General features: G+C 34.0%; 3 protein-coding genes across 3 annotated transcripts in view; 2 read left to right on the top strand and 1 right to left on the bottom strand.

Moving 5' to 3' along the window:
• The window catches only part of LOC105213689 (dnaJ homolog subfamily C member 3), a 107,838-nt gene extending 104,317 nt beyond the window's left edge, over positions 1-3,521 (top strand). The window contains exons 2-5 of the mRNA XM_011186694.3: positions 851-1,099; positions 1,331-1,444; positions 1,514-1,713; positions 1,771-3,521. Of these exons, the coding sequence (XP_011184996.1) occupies positions 1,003-1,099; positions 1,331-1,444; positions 1,514-1,713; positions 1,771-2,856 (1,497 nt within the window). The 5' untranslated portion in view covers positions 851-1,002 and the 3' untranslated portion in view covers positions 2,857-3,521. The remainder of the gene's footprint in view (positions 1-850; positions 1,100-1,330; positions 1,445-1,513; positions 1,714-1,770) is intronic.
• LOC105213690 (LEM domain-containing protein Bocksbeutel) lies at positions 3,111-6,486 on the bottom strand. The gene has a single exon (XM_011186695.3). The coding sequence runs from the start codon at positions 6,385-6,387 to the stop codon at positions 4,594-4,596; it is 1,794 nt and encodes a 597-aa protein (XP_011184997.1). The 5' UTR covers positions 6,388-6,486; the 3' UTR covers positions 3,111-4,593.
• Positions 6,487-7,065: 579 nt separating this feature from the next.
• On the top strand, positions 7,066-8,235 carry LOC105213692 (60S ribosomal protein L35a). The gene is made up of 4 exons (XM_011186696.3): positions 7,066-7,201; positions 7,537-7,758; positions 7,827-8,054; positions 8,125-8,235. The coding sequence occupies exons 2-4, from the start codon at positions 7,543-7,545 to the stop codon at positions 8,146-8,148; spliced, it is 468 nt and encodes a 155-aa protein (XP_011184998.1). The 5' UTR covers positions 7,066-7,201; positions 7,537-7,542; the 3' UTR covers positions 8,149-8,235.
• The last annotated feature ends 13,474 nt before the right edge of the window (positions 8,236-21,709 follow it).

The raw sequence follows: 21,709 nt of genomic DNA, 5'->3' as shown, positions 1-21,709 counted from the left end.
GTATGTAAATGTGTACATAAGCCAGTTAACACAATAAGTTAAATATATTGTTGAAAATAGAAAATATATGAAATGACTATTTAAATAATAAATTTCATTTATTTAAACTTTGGTTAAAGTAAGGTAAGTAATCTACATATCTATAATTAAGTGTAAATTTTAACTACTTGCATTAATATTATTACCACAATGGTTAGTAATTTGTATTGTCAATCTATTTTCCATATGTGTGTATGTACATTTATTCCAATAATTACTTTACATTGCAGCGTCTTTTATATCGTGCCTTACCATTAAGTTTAGATAGATGTAAGAATTTGTATAAATATTCCAGTAAATTTTTAAAGAAATGAAATATTAATTTTTTTGTACTTTTACAAAATTCTAGGATATCCGACCGGAAACAGCTTAAAAATAACAGTATACCAAACAACTACAACACCTGCTCGGGAAAATGTAAATTAACAAGAGTTGATAACAACTAAAGCTCAAGTAGCCAATCAGCGAGAACCACATAAAGAATGCAACGCTGTATTATGCCGGATAATCAGCAATATACCTACCATTTCTGTCTCACACACAGCTTTTAAAGTGCAAACAGTATCGAGCTGTTGCGCAGGAACTAAAAATATAATCGACTGACGTGTGTTTGACAAGAAGCTATCCAAAGAAGTAGAAAAAAGTTTAGCTCGACAGTATTTATTTTATTAAACGCTAGCATTTGGTAAAGTCGTTATTCAAAGAAGAATCACAACTCGTCTATTATAATAGTGAACAAGTTTTTAATAAAGTGGGCGTATGAAATAATTTACCTTACAAACTGTCGTCAATAAATAAAAAAACACGGAAGCTGAGCATACCTTTATAGGCAGTTGCTGAAACTGCAGAACGAAGAACATTTAGAAAGTGGCAGCATACACGTAGCACTTTTACTTTATATCTAGAGATTAAAAAAATTCAACAACAACGAGTGGTGGAACAAACATAGATTTTGGTCAAATAATGGTACTGCCGCTGAGTGATATGCTACCTTTTGCCAGCGGTGAAAGAAGACTGGCAGCTTGTGTTTTGTTATTGTTATTAGAACTATTTCTAGAAGGTAAGCTTTTTTGTTGGACACAAATGAAACTGAAAAAATTGCAACTTTATATCATTATATTTGCAACTGTCTTCATAATGCTATAAACGAAAATATTTTGATTTTCCTTTATTTATATAATTTTCCCATACAATGTTTTGTTGACTTTCTGCCAACTGTGCAAACAAACTATATTTGCTGTGCTTACCAAAAACGATAACAATAATTATAACATAACCTTAACATTTGTAGGTGCGAACGCCGTACCCAATCAGGCTGACATTGAAAATCATCTGGAGCTTGGTAAAGAATTTTTAGCAAGAGGGCAGCTGGCAGATGCACTAACACATTATCATGCGGCTGTAGGTTAGTAAAAAAAGTGTTATTATTTAGGAAGTCAGTCATCTTTTTTTTCAATTATCATTTATATTGCAGAGGGTGACCCCAATAACTATTTGACGCTTTTCAAACGGGGCACTGTTTATTTAGCGCTGGGAAAGGCGCGTTTCGCCATACAAGACTTCACCCGTGTGCTGGAACTGAAACCAGACTTCACAGCGGCACGAATTCAGCGTGGAATTGTGCATTTAAAGAGTGGAGAATTCGAACAAGCGAGTGACGACTTCGAACATGTGGTAAGTACAAGCAAGTGAAATAAAAAAACGTTTATTCATATGTTATAACATTAACAGCTGCAAGAAGATCCGTACAATGAGAGTGTCAATGAGCACTTTAGACGAATTGACGCTGCTATTGAACAGTGGGAAATTGTGAAAGATCTAAGGTATCGAGGTGATTCGCGTAATATCATTCCAATGATTACACAATTACTTGAAATCTCTCCATGGTCTATTGAATTCCGTCAAGCACGCGCTGACGCTTACATTGCCATAGATGATCTACCACCTGCCATATCCGATCTCCGTTCCGTGAACAAACTTTCACAGGACAGCACAGAAGGCTATTATAACATTGCATTGTTATTGTACAAAATGGGTCAGGCTACAAATGCGCTGAAAGAGATACGTGAATGTTTACATCTTGATCCAGAAAATAAAGACTGTTTCCCATTCTATAAGAAGCTTAGAAAAGTAGAAAAACATTTGGCAAACGCCGAGAATTCGCGCGAGGAAAAGCAGTACGCAGATTGCATCACTTCTGCTGAGGCTGTACTAAAGCAAGAGAAAGACGAAAAAATGATCATATACGAGGCTAAGCGACTACTCTGCACATGTTACACGCGAGACGAACAGTTTGCCAAAGCTTTAAGTCATTGCAAAGAAGCGCTCGATTTGTTGAAAGACCCGCAATTATATTGCGAACGTGCTGACGCCTATATTGGCTCAGAAATGTACGACGATGCGATACATGATTACCAAAGAGCTTTGGAAATTGATGAAAGTCTACAACGTGCTAAGGAGGGTATCGAAAAAGCGAAAAGACTGCAAAAACAAGCGGAACGAAGGGATTACTACAAAATTCTCGGCGTGAAACGCACCGCAAACAAACAAGAAATTATCAAAGCGTACCGCAAAGCTGCACAAAAATGGCATCCCGATAACTTCAAAGATGAGGAGAAGAAGATCGCCGAAAAGAAGTTTATTGACATTGCGGCGGCCAAAGAAGTGCTGACTGATCCCGAGAAACGAAAACAGTTCGATATGGGTCAAGATCCGCTCGATCCAGAGGCAAACCAACAAGGGGGCTTCCGCGGCGGTAGTCCATTTGCGAACTTCCATCACGGGTCACCGTTCCAATTCAAATTCCACTTCAACTAGACGTACCATAATCCTCAGGCAAAAGTTACAACTAAAAACACATTAGCACATACCTAGCCTTAGTCGGTTTGTTGTAAGGTCTCTTCTATTTTATTTAATTAGTAATAATAATAAGTGTGTGTGAAGAACATGCGTTGCTACTGTTGCCATGCGATCATAGAAGTAGTGCGTGGGCACTCTCGATTGTAGGTATACATATATTCTTTGTTTTTTCTGTTGTTTTTGTTTATTAATCTAATGCATAGCAGTTTGCAAAATTATAAATCAATATAGTTTTGTACACAATATTTGTAAAGTTAGCTGTAAACTCTAAAAGCTGTATCACACTAAACTAACTAAACGCTCAAAGATATTTTTACGCGTACACGAAACCTGTTTGTTTATTTTAAAAGTGTCACGCCGCTTAAACTGCAACCAATTATATCAGAATTTCTATTTCAACGATGTGATTTCGCATAATTTCAATTGGGTTTATTTGTAAATAGTAGGCTAAATTAATGAACTTTCGCTCCTAATTTTTATGTTAAAAATAAAATATGTATTTATATAATTAACAGTTAAATCGGATATTTATATGAAAGCATTTTAATGTTATGAAAATAAAATGAAGAATGTTTATTGCATAATAAAACAAATTTATAACTTTGAACAATTAAAAATTCGTATATATATCGTTATTTTATTTCGGTTGGTGCGGTTTGTTGGAGGATTTCGGCCCTCTCATAAAAGTTTTCTAGTATTTTTTTTGCTTTTATCTCATTATAAAATAGTATTGTCATATTTTAAGTGAGTGCATCTGGAGTAAAACCTTGGAGTAACAGATATTTAGAAATTTTATATTTGCTGATCGCTAAGATCATATTATGCATAAATTAGATACAACTGTTTCAAAGATAAACTAAAATTTGCATAGTCAACATCAATCGCTGAAACCTACTCACAAATTATTTTTTTAAGTACTTTTTTCAAATTCATACATACATATCTATATATTTACATACAAAATTCGTTTGAGTGCAAAACTTATGCAGGTCATGAAATCACAAAATATCACAAAATTTGAAATTCAAAGTTTGCTCTCATACATACAAAATCACTCTCTGTCACCTTAAAACGTCAACCAGTTCTTGTATTATGGCTACGTATAATTTCTGTAGCAATTCTGGCTGTTCCAAAAAATCGATGACGTCAATTGTACCCAAATAATAATAAACACATTTGAATTTGATTTCTGTGTGTGCCTTAAGGCTTTATTACTTTGAACGAAAATTAAATATTGTGCAATACATATAAACATAGATACACACAAATACATAAATGTATTTAAATAGAATTAACAGCAAATAAGAGCATAATGAAAAAAATCTATAATTTGCACCCTCATTTATTCACGCTTAATTTATATTTATTTATTTGAATTTGAGTATCTTTTTAAAAATATATTTACATTACTACAGTTATTTATTTATGATTATTTGATAAACGAAATGTTTTTTCCACTTTCCCTTTAAACACATATGCAAAAGTTAAATTTATTTATACAAAACACCGAATGGATTATTACACATAACATAATATACTGTAACCAATTTTGAATACATGAAATTGTGGTAATCGAAGTTTTTACTTGCATATTTAGCTTTAATTACATATTTCTTATTTGTCGTATTAGTCAGTTGAATATAGCAATATTTTGCGACCAGTCTGAAACCTACACATTTTATCATTGCCTACATATCAAGAGTCTTCATCAATGGGGGTCTTCTCAAAGAAAACTACATATATAAATACTGCACTTGCGAATACGGCGAACATATATAGCATTTGTTTAATATGATATTTGCGATCCAATGTTGTTAGAAAGTTCTTTAGCGTTGCATCAACATCGTCGTCCTCATTGTCGTGATTCAGTGAGTGCCGTCCCATTGCAGATGAACTGTAACGTGGACTGGGGGATGCGCTCAACCTTGCCGAGTTGCTGCGTCGATATGGAACACGCTCTTGTACTTTATTACTGCCATAGCTGCTGTAAATTTTCTTACCTCCAGCCAAGTATTCTTCCTCCTCACTGTCTTGTACATATATCTCATCACCGGACAATTGTTCTCCTTCCGAAAAACTATCGGGCTCATCAATGCTGCGTGTGTAACTAGTATTAGCTCGTCCTGTTGTGGAGTAGCGTTTTACTTTTGGTGATGACTGTGCGTTGGGTGATGTATTACTTGGAATATATGTTTCTTTATTGAAAGTATCACTTGAATAGCGAGAGGATAAGTTGAAAGAGGGCTGCATATGGGGTTCAAACGGCGAGTGTGCTTCTGAGCCACGTTGCATGCCGGCAACATAGGTATTTCGATCGTAATTTGTAGTGGCAGGCATTGTCTTACGGCTATGATCGCCGGCACCATCAATTGAGGTCTCTTCTTCATTTGCTACATCAAAATGCTTTACTTCTTTTACAGGTGTGATTTCTTGATAGTAGGAAGTCGTCATCACCCCCGATTTTGTCAGAGAAGGCGCTCGACTGGAATTGGTAGACATTTGAGAATCCGGCGTAGACGGGTTGGAGGCTGTATAGAATGAGGACGTAGCCAAATCAGTTGGTAACCGAGGATATAAACGTTGAGCATCAGCCTGATTATAAGAGGTATTAGTTACATTCGATTTAGAAAGTGCTGTCGGGCGTTTGAATATTGGATCTTTTGAGTAAGATGATATGCCACCCAAACTACTACCAAGTGTCGATGAATGACTGGCCATATTTTCAATATTGAAAGAGTTGTTTGGAGATCCGATGTTATATTCTTGAGGAGTTGAAAATAAACCTTGCCTTGGTATTTGGGCGTCATTTTGTTGATAAGTAGTGTTAAGAGTGCGAGTTTGGCTGAAACCTAAATTTGGTAATGAGGATTTGTAGCTACTGATAGGGATTTCTCTCCGATCTTCCCCATAAGTACGAGTTTGACTAAAATTCAAATTAGTTGAAGTAGATTTATATCCATCATCCAGATCACTGGGAAGATATTCTATTTCATTTGGAGTATTTACTTCAAGAGGCACAATTCTTGCTCTGTTGCCAAATCCGATTCCAACATTGGAATTCGTGTCAGCACTTTTAACATTTTTATACATTGGTTCTGCTGTTGCAACAGTAACATTACTACGATTATTGCTCAACGATGTATCGAATGTTACATTGTGTCCTTTTGGGGATTGTGTACGTGTTTTACTTTTAATTGCGGATCGTTGTATTTGTCTTCCCGCATCTTCCTCATCACTGGATACATGCACAGTTACATTCACGGTCTTACGTCGTTCACTTGGCGAAGTAACTTGTTTTTTGCTGCCCTTGGACGATGCTACATTTGAGTCACCGGTGATCGATTTGATTAATTTGCGTATGATGACGTCGCGTGTTGAGTCGGCAACTGGTACATTCATGCCATATTCCACGCACTTGTAATGCAATTCTTTGTTATTCAGAGTTTTTAGCTGTGCACGCAGCTCTGGGTGATCAATTTTCTTACTCATTTTTCATTAAACAAATTTTCTACGCAGTTCCAAAACAACACACAACACAGAATTATAATTTGGAATGATGAAATGGGTTTTGTTTTGTTTGTATTGTTGTTTTTCGTAGATATTTGATCGGCATTGCCAAAGTGAAAAAAATGGTAAGGGATATAATTTAATTTCAATATTATTAATATCTGAATAATGGTAGTTTACAAATTAATGTTAATAGGACATTCTTTATATTTTTTCAATTAAAACAAGTTTTATTTTTTCAAAAACCGTTGTTCGCATATGATTTCTTTCGATTAGGCTGTTTAAATAAAACGCATGTAAAACTAAGTATTGCCATTTTTTTTTTGGTAATACTATAAAAAACTGGTACTTGTTTAAATTTTTATATTTATGCAGATTTTCGATAATAAATGAAGAATGGAATGAGAATAGTTGTTATATTATAATCAAATAATTTACCAAATGCAACAATTAATTGCAATTTATCCAATTTTGGTTACTGCCATTTTAACAACAAAAATATCGAAAAGTAAAAATCAGATAACATTTTCATTTAACTACATTAATTGAATATTTTAGCTCTTTTTTCGTAAAAGTCAAGTCAACAATTAAACTTATCTGTTTAATACAAACATGCAAAAAAAAACTTTGACTAATGGCATCTCATTAGTAAGGGATTTTGTAGAGGCATTTGAGATCAGCATAAAAATTTCCCTTCAAATGTCCGATTTTGACATTTCATTGTAGCCTTCATGTCTTCTTCTTTTTTTCTTCTTTTTTCCTTATTTTCTTTCTTTCGCCAATTGTCAAGTTTCCGGTACGTACGCGAATTTTATTTCTCTAACTTAAAATATTTCCAAATAATATAAAAACATTTTAAATTCGTTAAAATGCCTATTCAAAACGATAAATTAAATGTTTTTCTGTGTACGCAAGTAGTTGGCTATGCGAAAACAAAATACAGAAACCTGATGTTCTTGGATTAAAATTCTTGCTGTGAATGCCAATTGTGTAGTGGTTAATTTGTGCTATTTACCAATTACCGATTTGAAGTGTACGCGTTTAGTGTGGTCGACTACTTGCGTATATTGAATTTAAAAAGTTACCTAGCTTAGGTGTGATAATTTACATATTTGTTTCAAAAAATTTTAGTTAAATATGGCTGACACACAAGCAAAACCCGCTGCTGCACCAGCGTCAAAGGCCCCAAAGGCGGCTAAGGCTCCCAAAGCTAAAGCGCCCAAGATCGAGAAACCTACCGCCCCTGTGGCTGCACCCAAATACAAGCGACATGGACGTTTGTTTGCCAAGGCAGTGTTCACTGGTTACAAGCGTGGTCTGCGTAATCAGCACGAAAGTCAGGCTATCTTGAAGGTATGTGCTGCAAACCATTGATGGTGTAAAGTATATTATGTATCAACGTACAAATGTTTACTTTTTAGATTGAAGGTGCTCGTCGTAAGGAACACGGTCAATTCTACATTGGCAAGCGTTGTGTGTATGTTTACAAAGCTAAGACAAAGAAGTGCGTGCCACAACATCCAGAACGCAAGACCAGAATCCGCGCCATCTGGGGTAAAGTGACCCGTCTGCATGGTAACACTGGATCCGTGCGTGCACGTTTCAACAGAAATTTGCCTGGTCACGCCATGGGTCACCGCATTCGCATTGTAAGTGTTAAAGTGGAATATTGTATTGAGAAAATAAATTTTAATAATTAATTGTCTTTCCTATTTACAGATGTTGTACCCATCGAGAATTTAAGTTATTATGTTAATAATTAACTTTAATCTGACCTGCAACCTGTTTTTTAAACAAATAAAAAAATTATCTTTAAATTTAAAAAACAAATCTGTGTGTGTGTTGATAGAGTTGGATCAGACGGTGAAAAATCAAGAAAAATTTGACGATTTTAAGATATTTGTATGTTAGCCACAGTAATTAGCAAAATCTGCGTATAGTGAGCAAATTAGGTGTACACAATAGATAAGTGCTGTAGTATGCTTGTGCACTTCTTTCAATTTTTTTGTTAAATTTCCTTTTGTCTATTTTTTAGAACTTATAGGTAGTGTTTTACTTTTCACGGATATCGCTAGAGTTAGTTGTTGAAAATATTATCAGTACAATTCCATTAATTGCTTGGAAATGTAAAAATACTAAGTGGTGATTGGGTTTGTTGTACAATTTCTTCAAACGCATGTGCGTACATTATTGAAGTCGATGAAACCATTCTTATTATTAATAGTTTCAAAACACTTCCGAATATAAGATGTTATATGGGAATTGTTACTTATAAAGACACCTCTGTATCTGTCTGGCTATGATAATGTTCTTAAGCGCTTAGAATTTATGGAAAGTATATGTTTAATAATTTATTATTCGTTCCGTGGGGGTCTTGAGTTGGGAGTAAGCTTGATTTGCGGATTAAAGTTCCGCACTCCGGCATTTGATTAACAAGTAAGGAGAGGCAAATTTCAGGTGTAAGCGAACATTTTATGCTCTCGCAATTTATTGATTTAATTTTATTAAGATAACACACAATTTAACCCATATATTAGGCAAAATGTCCAATAGAATAACGAAAATCATCATATTTAGTATATGAGCGCTGAGGTAATTCCTGAACCGATTACAGAGAGGGGCCACTAGTGGAAGTTATGACCCGATTTTAACCATTTTTGGTACAGACACATTATTGTAAGAGAAATATTCCCTCATAATTACATTAAAGTATCTGAGAGACTTACCGATATATTCCTTAGGCACTGAGTTCTTCATGTTCGATATCCAGGACATTGAAAAGTTATAGTCCGATTTCGACAATTCTTCCACAAGTGGTGCCACAGTTCAAATACAGTATTTGGGTAAGGTTTATTTCGCTATCTTCATAAAGTGAAGGAATCAGATGGAATTCAAAATTGAATTTCATTGAAATCAGTCGAGTAGTTTCCCATAAGTGAGCGATGCCACGCCCATTTTCCATTTTTTTAATCTAGGAGCAGCTTCCTTCTTCCATTTCTTCTATAAAATTACTGTTTCTAGTGTTTTCCGTTAGTGAGTTAGCGTACTTTTAGTAATTTTCAACATAACCTTTGTATGGGAGGTGGGCGTGGATATTATCAGATTTCAACTATTTTCATAGTGTATAAGGGGTATGTAAGGGAAGTGACTGTAGAATGTTCGGTTTATATAGCATTATTGGTTTGCGAGAAATATACAAAAAAACATATTTGGGGACGGGGTCGCGCCCACTTAAAAAAAATTACATCCAAATATGCCCCTTCGAAGTGTGAACCTCTGTACCAAATTTTTATTTTAAAATTTTTTTAAGGCTTAGTTATGACAATTCAATGGTTTTCGCAACTCAACTTTGTTGCTAAAAGTATAAAAAGAAATCGACTGATCAAACATCACTAATTTACTATGGTCTACGTACATATGTATGTATAGCAACTTAGTCCTCACACTGTTTCCTTTTTCACATTTGCCATTGCCGTAACGTCAATATGGCGTAATATTTTGTAATTCACTACTTCCCTTTCGAACTTTCTAACAAGAAAACGGCGGATATAAGATCACCAAGTTCCCTTCTTATTAGTTTGCAGTGGGGAGTTTTTAAATAAACACGTAACTAATAATAATTAGAAGAAATATTTATATATTTTTTAAGAATATTTGTATATCAAGAATGTCGATTGAATTGAATTGAATTATTATTTTTTAAAAACGCTGCAATGCATATGGCAACGCTAATTTCTCCATTGCTATACAGCAAATAAAACTATGTAGTACACATGCATATTCACATACATAGGTGTCAATTATGTTCATGTATATGCGTCAGTATACCATACTCATATTCATTTTTATTATTTTATGTTTTATTTCCATAGTTTCAGTATTTCCATGTAAAAAATATCTGTAATTTAGCCGTTGTAACAGCTGCCTAGTGGCCACTTCCGTTGTACATTTCCAATTCGAAATATTCCAATAGCGACACATAGATTTCCAGTTTACATTTCCAATGTAAGTCACCAATCCACTAAGCAGCCAGTTAGCTAGCCATCCAATGCGCCAACCGCTGAGCCGGCTCACCAGCTGCAGAGCTGTTGAATCAAACAGGTACTTCACCACTTGTACACGCTCTCGTGGCTTCAGTACTCTTTGAGTTGTTGAATTCGATTGTCGTCGTTCACTTGTAAGCCATCGTACGCACGAAACAGTATAAAATTCATATAAAATATCGCTTTGTTATTTGTGTACCGAGAACCAAATGCACTGATCAACTGTTTACAAACCATTTTGTTTGCTCGCCACCAACTCAAATTTAGTGAATTGTACAAAGAATTGTGAAAATACGTGGAGAAAACAAATGTAAACAAGTAAACTGCATCTGTTCAAAGCAAATAGTAGTGATTGCGATGCAAGTTGTGTTACAGTGCCTCTTCAATTTCCAGTGAATCGTGAATTATTTTGTGTGGTTTGAGTGGAAGTTTCGCCTTTAGTTTGTTTTTGGTTGAGCTCGCATATCCCTGGATAGTGTGGTGAGAAAGGTGCAGTGCGGCAGCATTCTTTGTTGTCACGGCGCGCGCACATTGGAATTTTACTTATTGCCAGCAACGTTCGCACCAGCTCCTCCCCTCCAACCGTTGCTAAGGCGCGTTAAGTTGTGTTTTGATTTTCACCTACCTATTTATCTGCCGTTTTGGCTTCCCAAAGTTACTCGTTACTTGGTTTTCTGGCTTTCCTTGTTATTTACATACACACATACATACGTACTCACGTCAAACGTGCGGTCGGTGTGGTTCATGTGCATGCATTTGTTGTTGCTGGAAACCGGTTATTGCTCCCCAACAAATAGCGTAAATGCTTGGCGAAGGTAGGTGTTGCTGTGTGTGTAGTTGTGCTGCCAATGAAAGAAGCCACAAAAGTCGGTGGAGTGAAAAGCAAAATCTGTAAAAATCAGAAATAAGTTAAGATAGTTTTGCGCTAAAAAATTCAAAACAATGAAATACGAAAATTGCAAGCAAACAAAATGTCTCAATTGAAGGCATAACAACAACGTAAACAACAACGCGATTCTATGACTGAAGTTTAAGAAAAACAACAACAAAATAGTGTGGAGACAACTACAACAACTGTGTCAACGGCAAGTGCAAAATCTTCGTTTGCTGTATAAAAACAACAACGCTACAGATGTACATATGTATGTGTAAGTGCCAATATATGCACATACGTTCCACTGCATCAAAATCCGTTGCAAATTCAATGACACGCGAAGTCGCGCAGTTAATTCAAAAGGTTAATTGATTTTTAATTAAAAAGAAAGAAAGATACATACATATATAATGCACATATTGATTGCATTTGCTGTGTGTTCTTAAGTGGAAATGCAGTTTTGTGAAATTAAAATGTCAAATATGTAAATGCACACGCATGACACAAGTGTTTTTGAGAAAAATAAAGAATTCTCTCACGGAATTTATTTGTTGTAACAAAACCACACAGTGGGGATATTAATACAAAACAACTCAACATTATTGTTGTTGGTGAGTAAAACGCCATTTTACAGTTAATGTAATATAATGCTATCGATAGCTAATGACATAAAACTTATAAAAAAGATTTTATTACAAATATATGTATGTAGTTATGTGGTTTATAGTATATGTAAATTTAATATGAAAATATCACTAGTGACAAGTATACATATGTTTAACTGCTTAAAAATATTATATTCAAATATGGTTTTGAAAATACGGGAAATGAATTAAATATTAAGCTGTATAAAATTTTTTTAGCGTTAGTGTTAGTGTTTTAGCTTTATAATATTTGGTAGTATAGGGACACATTTTTTCAAATCTGAATTTTGAAACTATTTCGAAATAAGCAATGAATTTGTTCGTAATATAAAGTAATCAAATCATAAATTTTGTATAATTCAGTACTTAAACAGCTGTAAAACGTTTCATATTAAAAAACAAGTAAGGAAAGGCTAAGTTCGGGTGCAACCGAATTTATTGCTATATTTTTATCAAGATAACACACAATTTCATCCATATATTCGGTATAAAGTCCAATAGAAAAACGAAAATAATCATATATGGTATATAAAATAATCATATATGGTATATAGGCTGAGGTAATTCCTGAGACGATTAAACTCATTTTCATCACCAACATACATTATATCTAAGATTATAAGCTCATTTAATTTGAAATTTCATATATCATCGTATCGTATCACCCATCGACTTTTTTGAATATCCTATAATTAGCTATATGAGAGCTAGGGGAAGTTATGACATGATTTTAACCATTTCTGATACAGAGACACACTATTAGAAGAACAAGATTTCCTCTGAATTAAATTAAGATATCTGAGAAATTTACCGATATTTTCGGTGAAAAATTACCATAAGGCACTGAGTTTTTCGAATTCGTTATCCGAGGCCTTGAAAAGTTATAGTCCGATTTCGACAATTTTTTCACAAGTGATGCCACAGATCATATACAGTATTTATGTAAACTTTTATTTCGCTATCTTCATTGGTTCCTTATGTATATCTTATAAAGTGAAGGAATCATATGGAATTCAAAATTGTGTTATATGGGAAGTTGTCGTAGTTGTGAACCGATTTCATCCATTCTCCACACGTATCAGCAGGGTGTCAAGAAAATGTTATATACCGAATTTCATTGAAATCTGTCGAGTAGTTCCTGAGATATGGGTTTTGACCCATAAGTGAGAGATGCCACGCCCATTTTTCATTTTGTAAAAAAATCTGAGTGCAGCTTCCATCTGCCATTTGTTATGTAAAATTTAGTGTTTCTGATGGGTTTCGTTAGTGAGTTAACGCACTTTTAGTAATTTTCAACCTAACCTTTGTATGGGAGGTGGGCGTGACTATTATCCGATTTTTTTTCATTTTTGGACTGTATTAAGAAGTGGTTAAAAAAAACGACTGCAAAAAGTTTGGTTTATATAGCTCTATTGGTTTGCGAGATATGTACAAAAAAACCTATTTGGAGGCGGGGCCACGCCCACTTCCACAAAAAAATTATATCCAAATATGCCCCTTCACAGTGCGATCCTATGTTCCAAATTTTATTTTCATAGCTTAATTTATGGCTTAGTTATGGCACTTTATGTGTTTTCGGTTTACGCCATTTTGTGGGCGTGGCAGTGGTCCGATTCCGCCCATCTTCGAACTTAACCTTCTTATGGTGCCAAGGAACACGTTCCAAGTTTCATTAAGATATCTCAATTTTTACTCAAGTTACAGCTTGCACGGACGGACAGACGGACGGACGGTCAGACAGACAGACATCCGGATTTGAACTTTACTCGTCACACTGATCACTTTGGTATATATAACCTTATATCTAACTCGTTTAGTTTTAGGACTTACAAACAACCGTTATGTGGACAAAATTATAATACTCTCTTAGCAACTTTTGTTGCGAGAGTATAAAAACACAACAACACCACTCGACTCCTAATTAATTAAGTTGGTTCTGAGTAATTCTTATTTTGGAGTATGCAACAATAGTCTAACCAAATTTCAGAGCAACTTCTGTAATTAATGCATATATGAATATAAAAATATCATAAATTGCTTTCTTAACATGTCTAGTATACGGTTGTAAAGTGATTTTTTTTTAATTTTTAGTCGTTTTAAAGATACAGCAGATAGAAGAAGGAGCTGTTCGAAGCGCTTAGTTGGCAGCTGGAAACTTTGAACGCGCCTTTCTCAAAACTCTGCTTTTTAAACTTTCCTCATCATATATCAAAAACTGCTTGACCGAATTGCTTGAAATTTGTTGGGTGCATACAGCACATGTAAACGTATGGAACGCCCTATTATGAATAGATTACCAAAACATTTCGATTTTTTACAGCAAAAAAACTAAAAACAACGCAAAAATCGCAATTTTTCTTTCAAAATTTTGGTATATTCATTTGATCGTAGTGCATTCCATATATTTAAGCTTACATATTAAAACGCCGCTAATATTTTTGTTTCCGATAAGCAAATCAGCCGTAGTGGTGGAGGAAGCGCGAGCCCATTTTTTTGGGGCGGGGGTGTTCAGAACGCTGTAACTCATGTTCTACACAATATTTTTAGCTTAAAATTTATATTTATGCTGTCGAAATATATGTTAAGAAATGATAATAAACTCAAAGTTCTATCTATTTACTGGCCGTAGAAAAATAATTCTAAAAAATCTCTAAACAACCTGGGATGACCCCTTAGGACCCGTCCCTCATAAATAAACTCAACGTTTTCAAGCGAGTAAAATAACTTGTGAATATTTGTAGCAATATTCAATTTTACATCGAACTATCTCACTGAAGGAGGTCAGTTAATATCACCAGTGGTTCAGTTCTCTTCTACATACATACATACATATGTATGTACATACGGGTGATCTACAATAAACAGCATCTTCGAATATTGCATCTCTCTTACTGCTTTAATCACGAAACAATATTCATCTTGTATCTTTGCTGGATGTCATGATGTTTACTAGGTTTAAATTTTTCGACCAGGGGCGAACGTTTTTTAAATATTTTTCATGCTGGTTAGAAACAGGGAACAAATTACAATCTGTAGTGGCATCTTACTTCATACTTTCTTCAAAGTTTACGAAAATTTAGCTCACTTTACAGAGCTATGCACTATGTAACATGGTCAATTAAAGGCGGGCTGCCTATCCTTAGTCTTAGAAGAAATTTCAGCGAAAATTCTTAACAAAAATCATATCCAGTTTAACTTTTTTTATATTTCTCCCAATGTATATCTCCGAAATAGCGCTTAACTTCAATTGAGAACTGATAATTAGTAACAATAATAAATGTAAATAATTTTATATTGTAATGAAAAAACCGTGTTTAGGTTTCATTCACTTGATGCCATTAAAGAAGAAAACAACAAAAACAAAAAAATACTTAAATCAAACAAGTTTCTCGGTACCTTAAATGATAACGCCTAAAATGCCTAAATGCTTGGGTGTTAGCGATTAATGAGAAGCTGCTACAAAAGGATCCCAAGTATACACCAATTTAAATGCGTATAGACATACATATACACATGTATGTAGATTCATAAGTATTAATAAAAGCGCAAATGTAAATACTTTAGTATGTATGCATGTATGATATATATGCAATTGCTTCTCCATACATTGGTATTTGTATGTAGAGCTTTTGCGCCGCAACCAGCGATTTGCTAAAGTTACATGACAAAACAACAAAACAAAAGAAAAACTGGCAACCACAGCAGCTTGCACCAGCCACTTGCATCAGCAAAACCGATCAATTTTCGCAAATTGAAGTCAATGTCGCCGCTTTTGATGGTGCGACGGGCACACCATGCAATTGCAACAACAAATTGTACCATCACAACATGTGAGCAGTGCAGCAAGCGAATGATTATTACTTGCCGAAAAAATGATTGAATGCAGCAGTTAAGAAAGAAACACGAATAAACAGTCGGCGGCACAGTGGGACTGTTATCTAGTGTTTTTTAAATTTAGTTGCTCATATTTTGCTCTAAAAATGATTGCTTTATGCATTTTTGTTGTAATTTTCATCGTCCGTATTTTAACTTTTTTTTAGTTGAATAATGTATTTGCTTGGTTTTTGTTAGCGATGACAGCGAAATAAGTATTGAATTTGCAATTGAGTAAATAAAAAGCACGATTTTAATTTTCCAATTTATTAATAAAAAATCAGATTTCATTTGAATATTTAAATTATAAATAAAAGTTAAATATTCATTTTTCAAAAATTTACAAAAAAAAATGTACATATTTACAATTTTGAAAAGTATAATTGAATTTTTAATTGAAAATTAGTAGAGATTTGCTCTGAATTATTAATTCTTTAGGCATTTTTATACGATTTGATTTTGTTGCTGATTTCAGTGCCTTCTTAAAATGTTCTTTTTGCAATTTGTTTTGCCTCAGAATCGTATTTATTCTAAATAGATTATGTAAATACATATATATATGGTGAACAAAGTATATACTCAACCCATTGCCCCTAAAAATCAAGGTATTACTAACACACTGTGCTGCTCAAATGCGGCTGATATATATGTATGTAATTACAGCATTCGGCCCACTTGTTCCGAGCCAAGCGAATTGGACTAATCAAGTAACAACAATCTGCCAACTGAATACGTCCAGTCACATACATATGTACGTATATACATATTTATAAGTATGTACGTATGTGTAAGTATATATGTATGTATGTAAGTGATGCACTGAACAGGATATGATATAATTAAAGAAAGGAAGCCCATAAATATTACAACAAAATCAGAAGATATGTAGCATTTTCCTAATTCAAGAATCGTTCGATATATGATTGGTAATCATTGATTCGAGTACATACTATATACATACATATGTTTGTTAAAACAGGTATTTTTGTTGTTGTAGAAATCGGAAGTGGGATGATTGCAAATAAACGCACACATGCATAGATATATAATTTGTGATTGCGGCTTCACTACTTTTATATACATATGTACATTGTACATATATACATATTAATATGAAAATACTCCCGTACAAGGTCTTTAAAGTAAGCCAGCGCAGCTCGCGGCCAGTGCGGTCTTAAATTCAGATATATGTATGTACGATCATATAAATATGCCGTCTGCTGTTTGGTTTTGCACTACAATGCACCGGCATGTTTAATAAATTCAAGTACAACGGCAAATCGATTGTCAGATATTAACGTCTGTATGTGTGTATGTATCTACATTAATGCTGTAATGCTTGTAGGTGTGTGCATATAGATGTATGTGTGTTATTATATGTTTACGCCTGGCTGTCAGTTGCAGCTACACATTGCTGTTATTGGCGCTTTTGCAATTGTAAATTCTACCAGTTTTTGTACGGCTCTTTTCGCACTGATCTTTTTCAGCGATTTTGCAACTTGTTGAGGCGGTTGCACTCTTTAATCTTACCATATAATGCAACTATGCGTACATATGTACATATAATTTTATATGACGTTGTGTAACTCCCTGTATGTAGTGGGTTTTTAAAACTTGACTGTGCTTCTTACTACCAAAAACTGTTCCGAACAAGGGGTATGAAAAACTTAGAGAATGTGCATCATCAATGATTCTAGTGTCGTCTCAAATAAAATGTTTTTTGTGGATTTTTCTCTTTAAAGTAGTGGGTATGAACAGATAGTGAAAACATAATCAAAATATTGTAAATACTGCTTGAACAATTTGCAATAGGTTTCTTAAGTGGTATGAGACCAAATAGAAGTATGTATATATAAGAATCGATGTCAAAGATACGAGAATACGAGAATACCTTGCATTTGACTACTAGACACATTTTTACACTCATATAAGTATAAATATATGTACATAACAACATAATGATCAACATTGCGCAGAAATGGTTTCGCAGAACGTTGCAGAACAACTTTTTAGAACAAAACAGTCAAAATAAATAGCAAAAATAAAATCAAGTGAATTAATAAACTACAAAGAGAAACTAAGGTTCATAAAAATTCTACAGGTGGGTATGCGGTATTGTCGATAGAAGCAATGTTGATAGCGACGCCGCACAAAGCTCTTATCGTGCTACCAGCAGATCATGTTATATAGGGTTTCAAGGTAGGAGTAATTTTTTTTAATATACTCTCGCAACAAAGTTGCTAGCAGTAAAGTTGCTAAGAGAGTATAATAGTTTTGTTCACATAACGGTTGTTTGTAACACCTCAAACTAAAAGAATTAGATATAGAGTCATATATACCAAAGTGATCAAGGTGAGGAGTAGATTTGAAATCCGGCTGTCTGTCCGTCCGTCCGTCTGTGTAAGCTGTAACTTGAGTAAAAATTGAGATATCTTGATAACTTGGTACACGTGTTTCTTGGCACCTTAGGAAAGTTGCTTTCAAAGATGGGCATAATCGGTCCACCGCCACGCCCACAAATTGCGAAAACCGAAAACATATAAAGTGCCATAACTAAGCCATAAATAAAGTTATAAAAGTAAAATTTGGTACAAAGGATCGCACTATGAAGGGGCATATCCGGATGTAATTATTTTGAGGAAGTGGGCGTGCTCCCGCCTCTTACTAAGTTTTGTGTACATATCTCGTAAACTACTAAAACTATATCAACCAAACTCTCTACAGTACCTTATACGGTCCAAAAATGGAGGAAATCGCCATGCCCACCTGCCATACAAAAGTTATGTTGAAAACCAATAAAAAAGCTTTAATTCAGTAAGGAAAAACACCAGAAGCCTTAAATTTAAAATCATAAAGAAGGTACAGACGGGATGCACTCAAATTGGTATAGACAATTTTAAATGAGCGTGGCTCTGCCTACTTATTGGTCAAAAACCATTTCTCCGAAATTACTCGACCAATTTCTATGAAATTCGACTCGTAATATTTTCCTGGCTTCCCAATGATATTATGAAAATAGACCAAATCGGTTTACAACCACGCCTAGTTCCTGTATACCAGAACTGTGAATCCGATCTGAATCGTTTACTTTACAAATATATAAAGTAGGCACTAGTGAAGATATCGGAACAAAACTTTGCATAAATACCGCAGTTATAATGGGTCAGCCCCTTTTATAAAAATCGCCGAAATCGGACCATAGGTTTTCAAGGTCCCATATATCGAACATGCGGACCTCGGTGCTTCTAATACATTTTTTAACGAAAATATAAGTAAGTATTTCAGATATTTTGAAGAAATTTAGAGGGAATATTTTTCTTTCAAACTTTCAATTGACTTTATACCATATATACGCGAATATGTGGTTCAAATTGTGTGTTATAATAATAAAATTACACAAATAACTTAGCCTTTCTTTACTTGTTTTTTAAGTACTAACTTTGTTGGGAGATAATAGAGTTGTGTTTATTATAATTTCATCGCGTCTTCCTAGCAACAAAGAAACTTCTATTTACGAATAACTTGTAACAACACTATGATAAGATACAACAAAGATTTTGGAAATTAACAGTTTTTGTTTTGATTTTAATACTATAATCCCAAAGAATACATATGTATAAGTTTGCCTCCAAGTGGCTTTTTTAATGATATAATATATAAATTGACAATGAAGAAAATTAGATAATGTTAACCTAATGTCACGCTTAATTGAGTCAATTAGTCTACGGATAGAGGAACATGCTAAGTGACTGCATTAATATTAATTATTTATTATCAATATGTAGTACTAAATTTGCCACACTTAGATTAAAGTAGGTTTAAACAAGTAGGGAGGGGTTATATTCTGGTGTAACCAAATCTTTCGCAATTTGTTTATTTAATTTTATTAAGCTAACACAATATTTGACCCGAATATTCGGCATAAAGTCCACAAGAATAACGAAAATCATGAATGAGAATGATATATGAGGACTGGTGTGATTTCTGAAGCAATTTCACTCATATTAGCAACCAAGCTATATTATAGCCAATATTATATGTTCACTCAATTTTGTAAACAATTCTCACATATTAAGTGATATATACTAAATTTGGTTGAAGTTGGTCGAATAGTTCTTAAGATATGGTTTTTAACCGAAAAGTGAGGGGCGCCACATTTTATTTCTACATTTTCCATTTTTCCACCAATAAGAGGTGTTGACTTTTGTACCTTTGCTTTGAGAGCGTATTTAAAATATTTTCCTGTCAGCTGCGCTACTAAATTGATTTTGTATGAACAAAAATCTCAATGAGACAATCAAAAACATAATTGTCTCAGCTAATTGATACGTCGGCTTTGCTGCATACGTATTTTAACATTTTTCTTGCTTTAGAATTCTAAATTGCCAAATTATGTATTCTAATATTAAAAAAATGAAAAAATCACCTATTGAATATGCAAGGTTTCCATGAAATCCCAAGCGATTAAAATATGCAAATTCAAGTAAATATTCCTATACAAACATACATATGTATACACAAAACGAATATGAAAAAAAAACGTAATATTATAAAATTAAATAACACACCAAATTAATAAATATTAATAAATACATGTGGTTAATGGGCCTGAACGACGGCTGGGCAAAACAGACGTGTAAAAAAATCAAAAACGTTAAAGAAATTGGAAAAAAACTAAAACTGTAATTTCAACTAAAACAACTTGTTTGGGGGATCATAATATTAGACGCCGCCTAGAAAGAGTGGTTAGCATGTATGTTTGTATATAGATGTATGTATGAGTATGTATCAATGGGTATATAATATAATACATGAGCGTCAACGCTGCCAAAACGCGTTCATGAGTGACGCACGCATGCGCTAAAATAGACTCCTCACCACGAGTATGAGGATTACGACCAACTTGGCTGACTAGCTTAATGTATATACACATACATACGTACATAGACAGATGGCAGTTAGCTGGCTTGCTAACTAGTTTAGTAGCTGCTAGTTTTAGTTGCCGCTGGACAGCAAGATTGGCGGTAACAATTTATACGCTCATGTAGTAGCTGCCAACTAACGGTTATAGTGGTGGTGGCAGCAACAACATTGGTTAAAAGTTAATACGTAACGGTTGTGCTCATATGCAAACAGACATATGTATGTATGTATTTGCTCGTATTTACGAGTTAGCATATAGCGGATACTAGCGCTAGTTTTGTAATGGACAGCGCTGCATTATTTTATCCAATGAAACGCACACTTGGAATTCGTTGCGCTATCAAAAATAAGTAATAAATAATTTAAAAATATTATATACATAATTGTTTTTTTTTTGGAAATTTTAATTAAAAAGATATGCGCAATTGAGACGCTACTCCTACTGATAGTAAGAGGCGTTACGAAGATTGATTTCACATATGATCGTACATACAGACATATAAATGTATGTGTATATAATCAGCTGCGTATGAGTGTGTCAGGCGCATTATATTATTCGATTTTGATAATAAATATTAAAATCTGTTCAGTTAGTCAAATGATGCATGATGTCTCATAAACGTCATTACATATGTGCCCATGACTAATCACAAAGTTAATTGATTTTAATGAAATATAAAATGAAGAATGATCTCCAGTGAAGTTAGGCATGACACTTGTAAAATTTAAAATACACGATACTGCTGCTAATTATTTATTTAATAAATCCGCACACAGACATACACACTTGCATATTTACAAGCTCGTACCACACATTGTACAATAATAACGGTGAATAGCGTATTTTTTAATGTGAACATACTACATATAAGCGCTTGTAACGCTTTCAGTTAACATTTCCATTTATATTTTTCATGTTTTCTTCGTCATTCACCAACTGCGTTTAT

The sequence above is a fragment of the Zeugodacus cucurbitae genome, chromosome 2 (assembly GCF_028554725.1).
Source record: "Zeugodacus cucurbitae isolate PBARC_wt_2022May chromosome 2, idZeuCucr1.2, whole genome shotgun sequence".
NCBI lineage: Eukaryota > Metazoa > Arthropoda > Insecta > Diptera > Tephritidae > Zeugodacus > Zeugodacus cucurbitae.
This window is presented reverse-complemented; position numbering and strand designations above follow the sequence as displayed.

Excerpts from the sequence above, each read along its gene's own strand:
- LOC105213692 (XM_011186696.3), top strand. The coding sequence starts at position 7,543 with ATGGCTGACACACAAGCAAAACCCGCTGCTGCACCAGCGTCAAAGGCC. Across the intron at positions 7,759-7,826 it reads AAAGTCAGGCTATCTTGAAG|ATTGAAGGTGCTCGTCGTAA; the intron begins GTATGTGCTGCA and ends TTTACTTTTTAG. Across the intron at positions 8,055-8,124 it reads TGGGTCACCGCATTCGCATT|ATGTTGTACCCATCGAGAAT; the intron begins GTAAGTGTTAAA and ends TCCTATTTACAG.
- LOC105213690 (XM_011186695.3), bottom strand. The coding sequence starts at position 6,387 with ATGAGTAAGAAAATTGATCACCCAGAGCTGCGTGCACAGCTAAAAACT.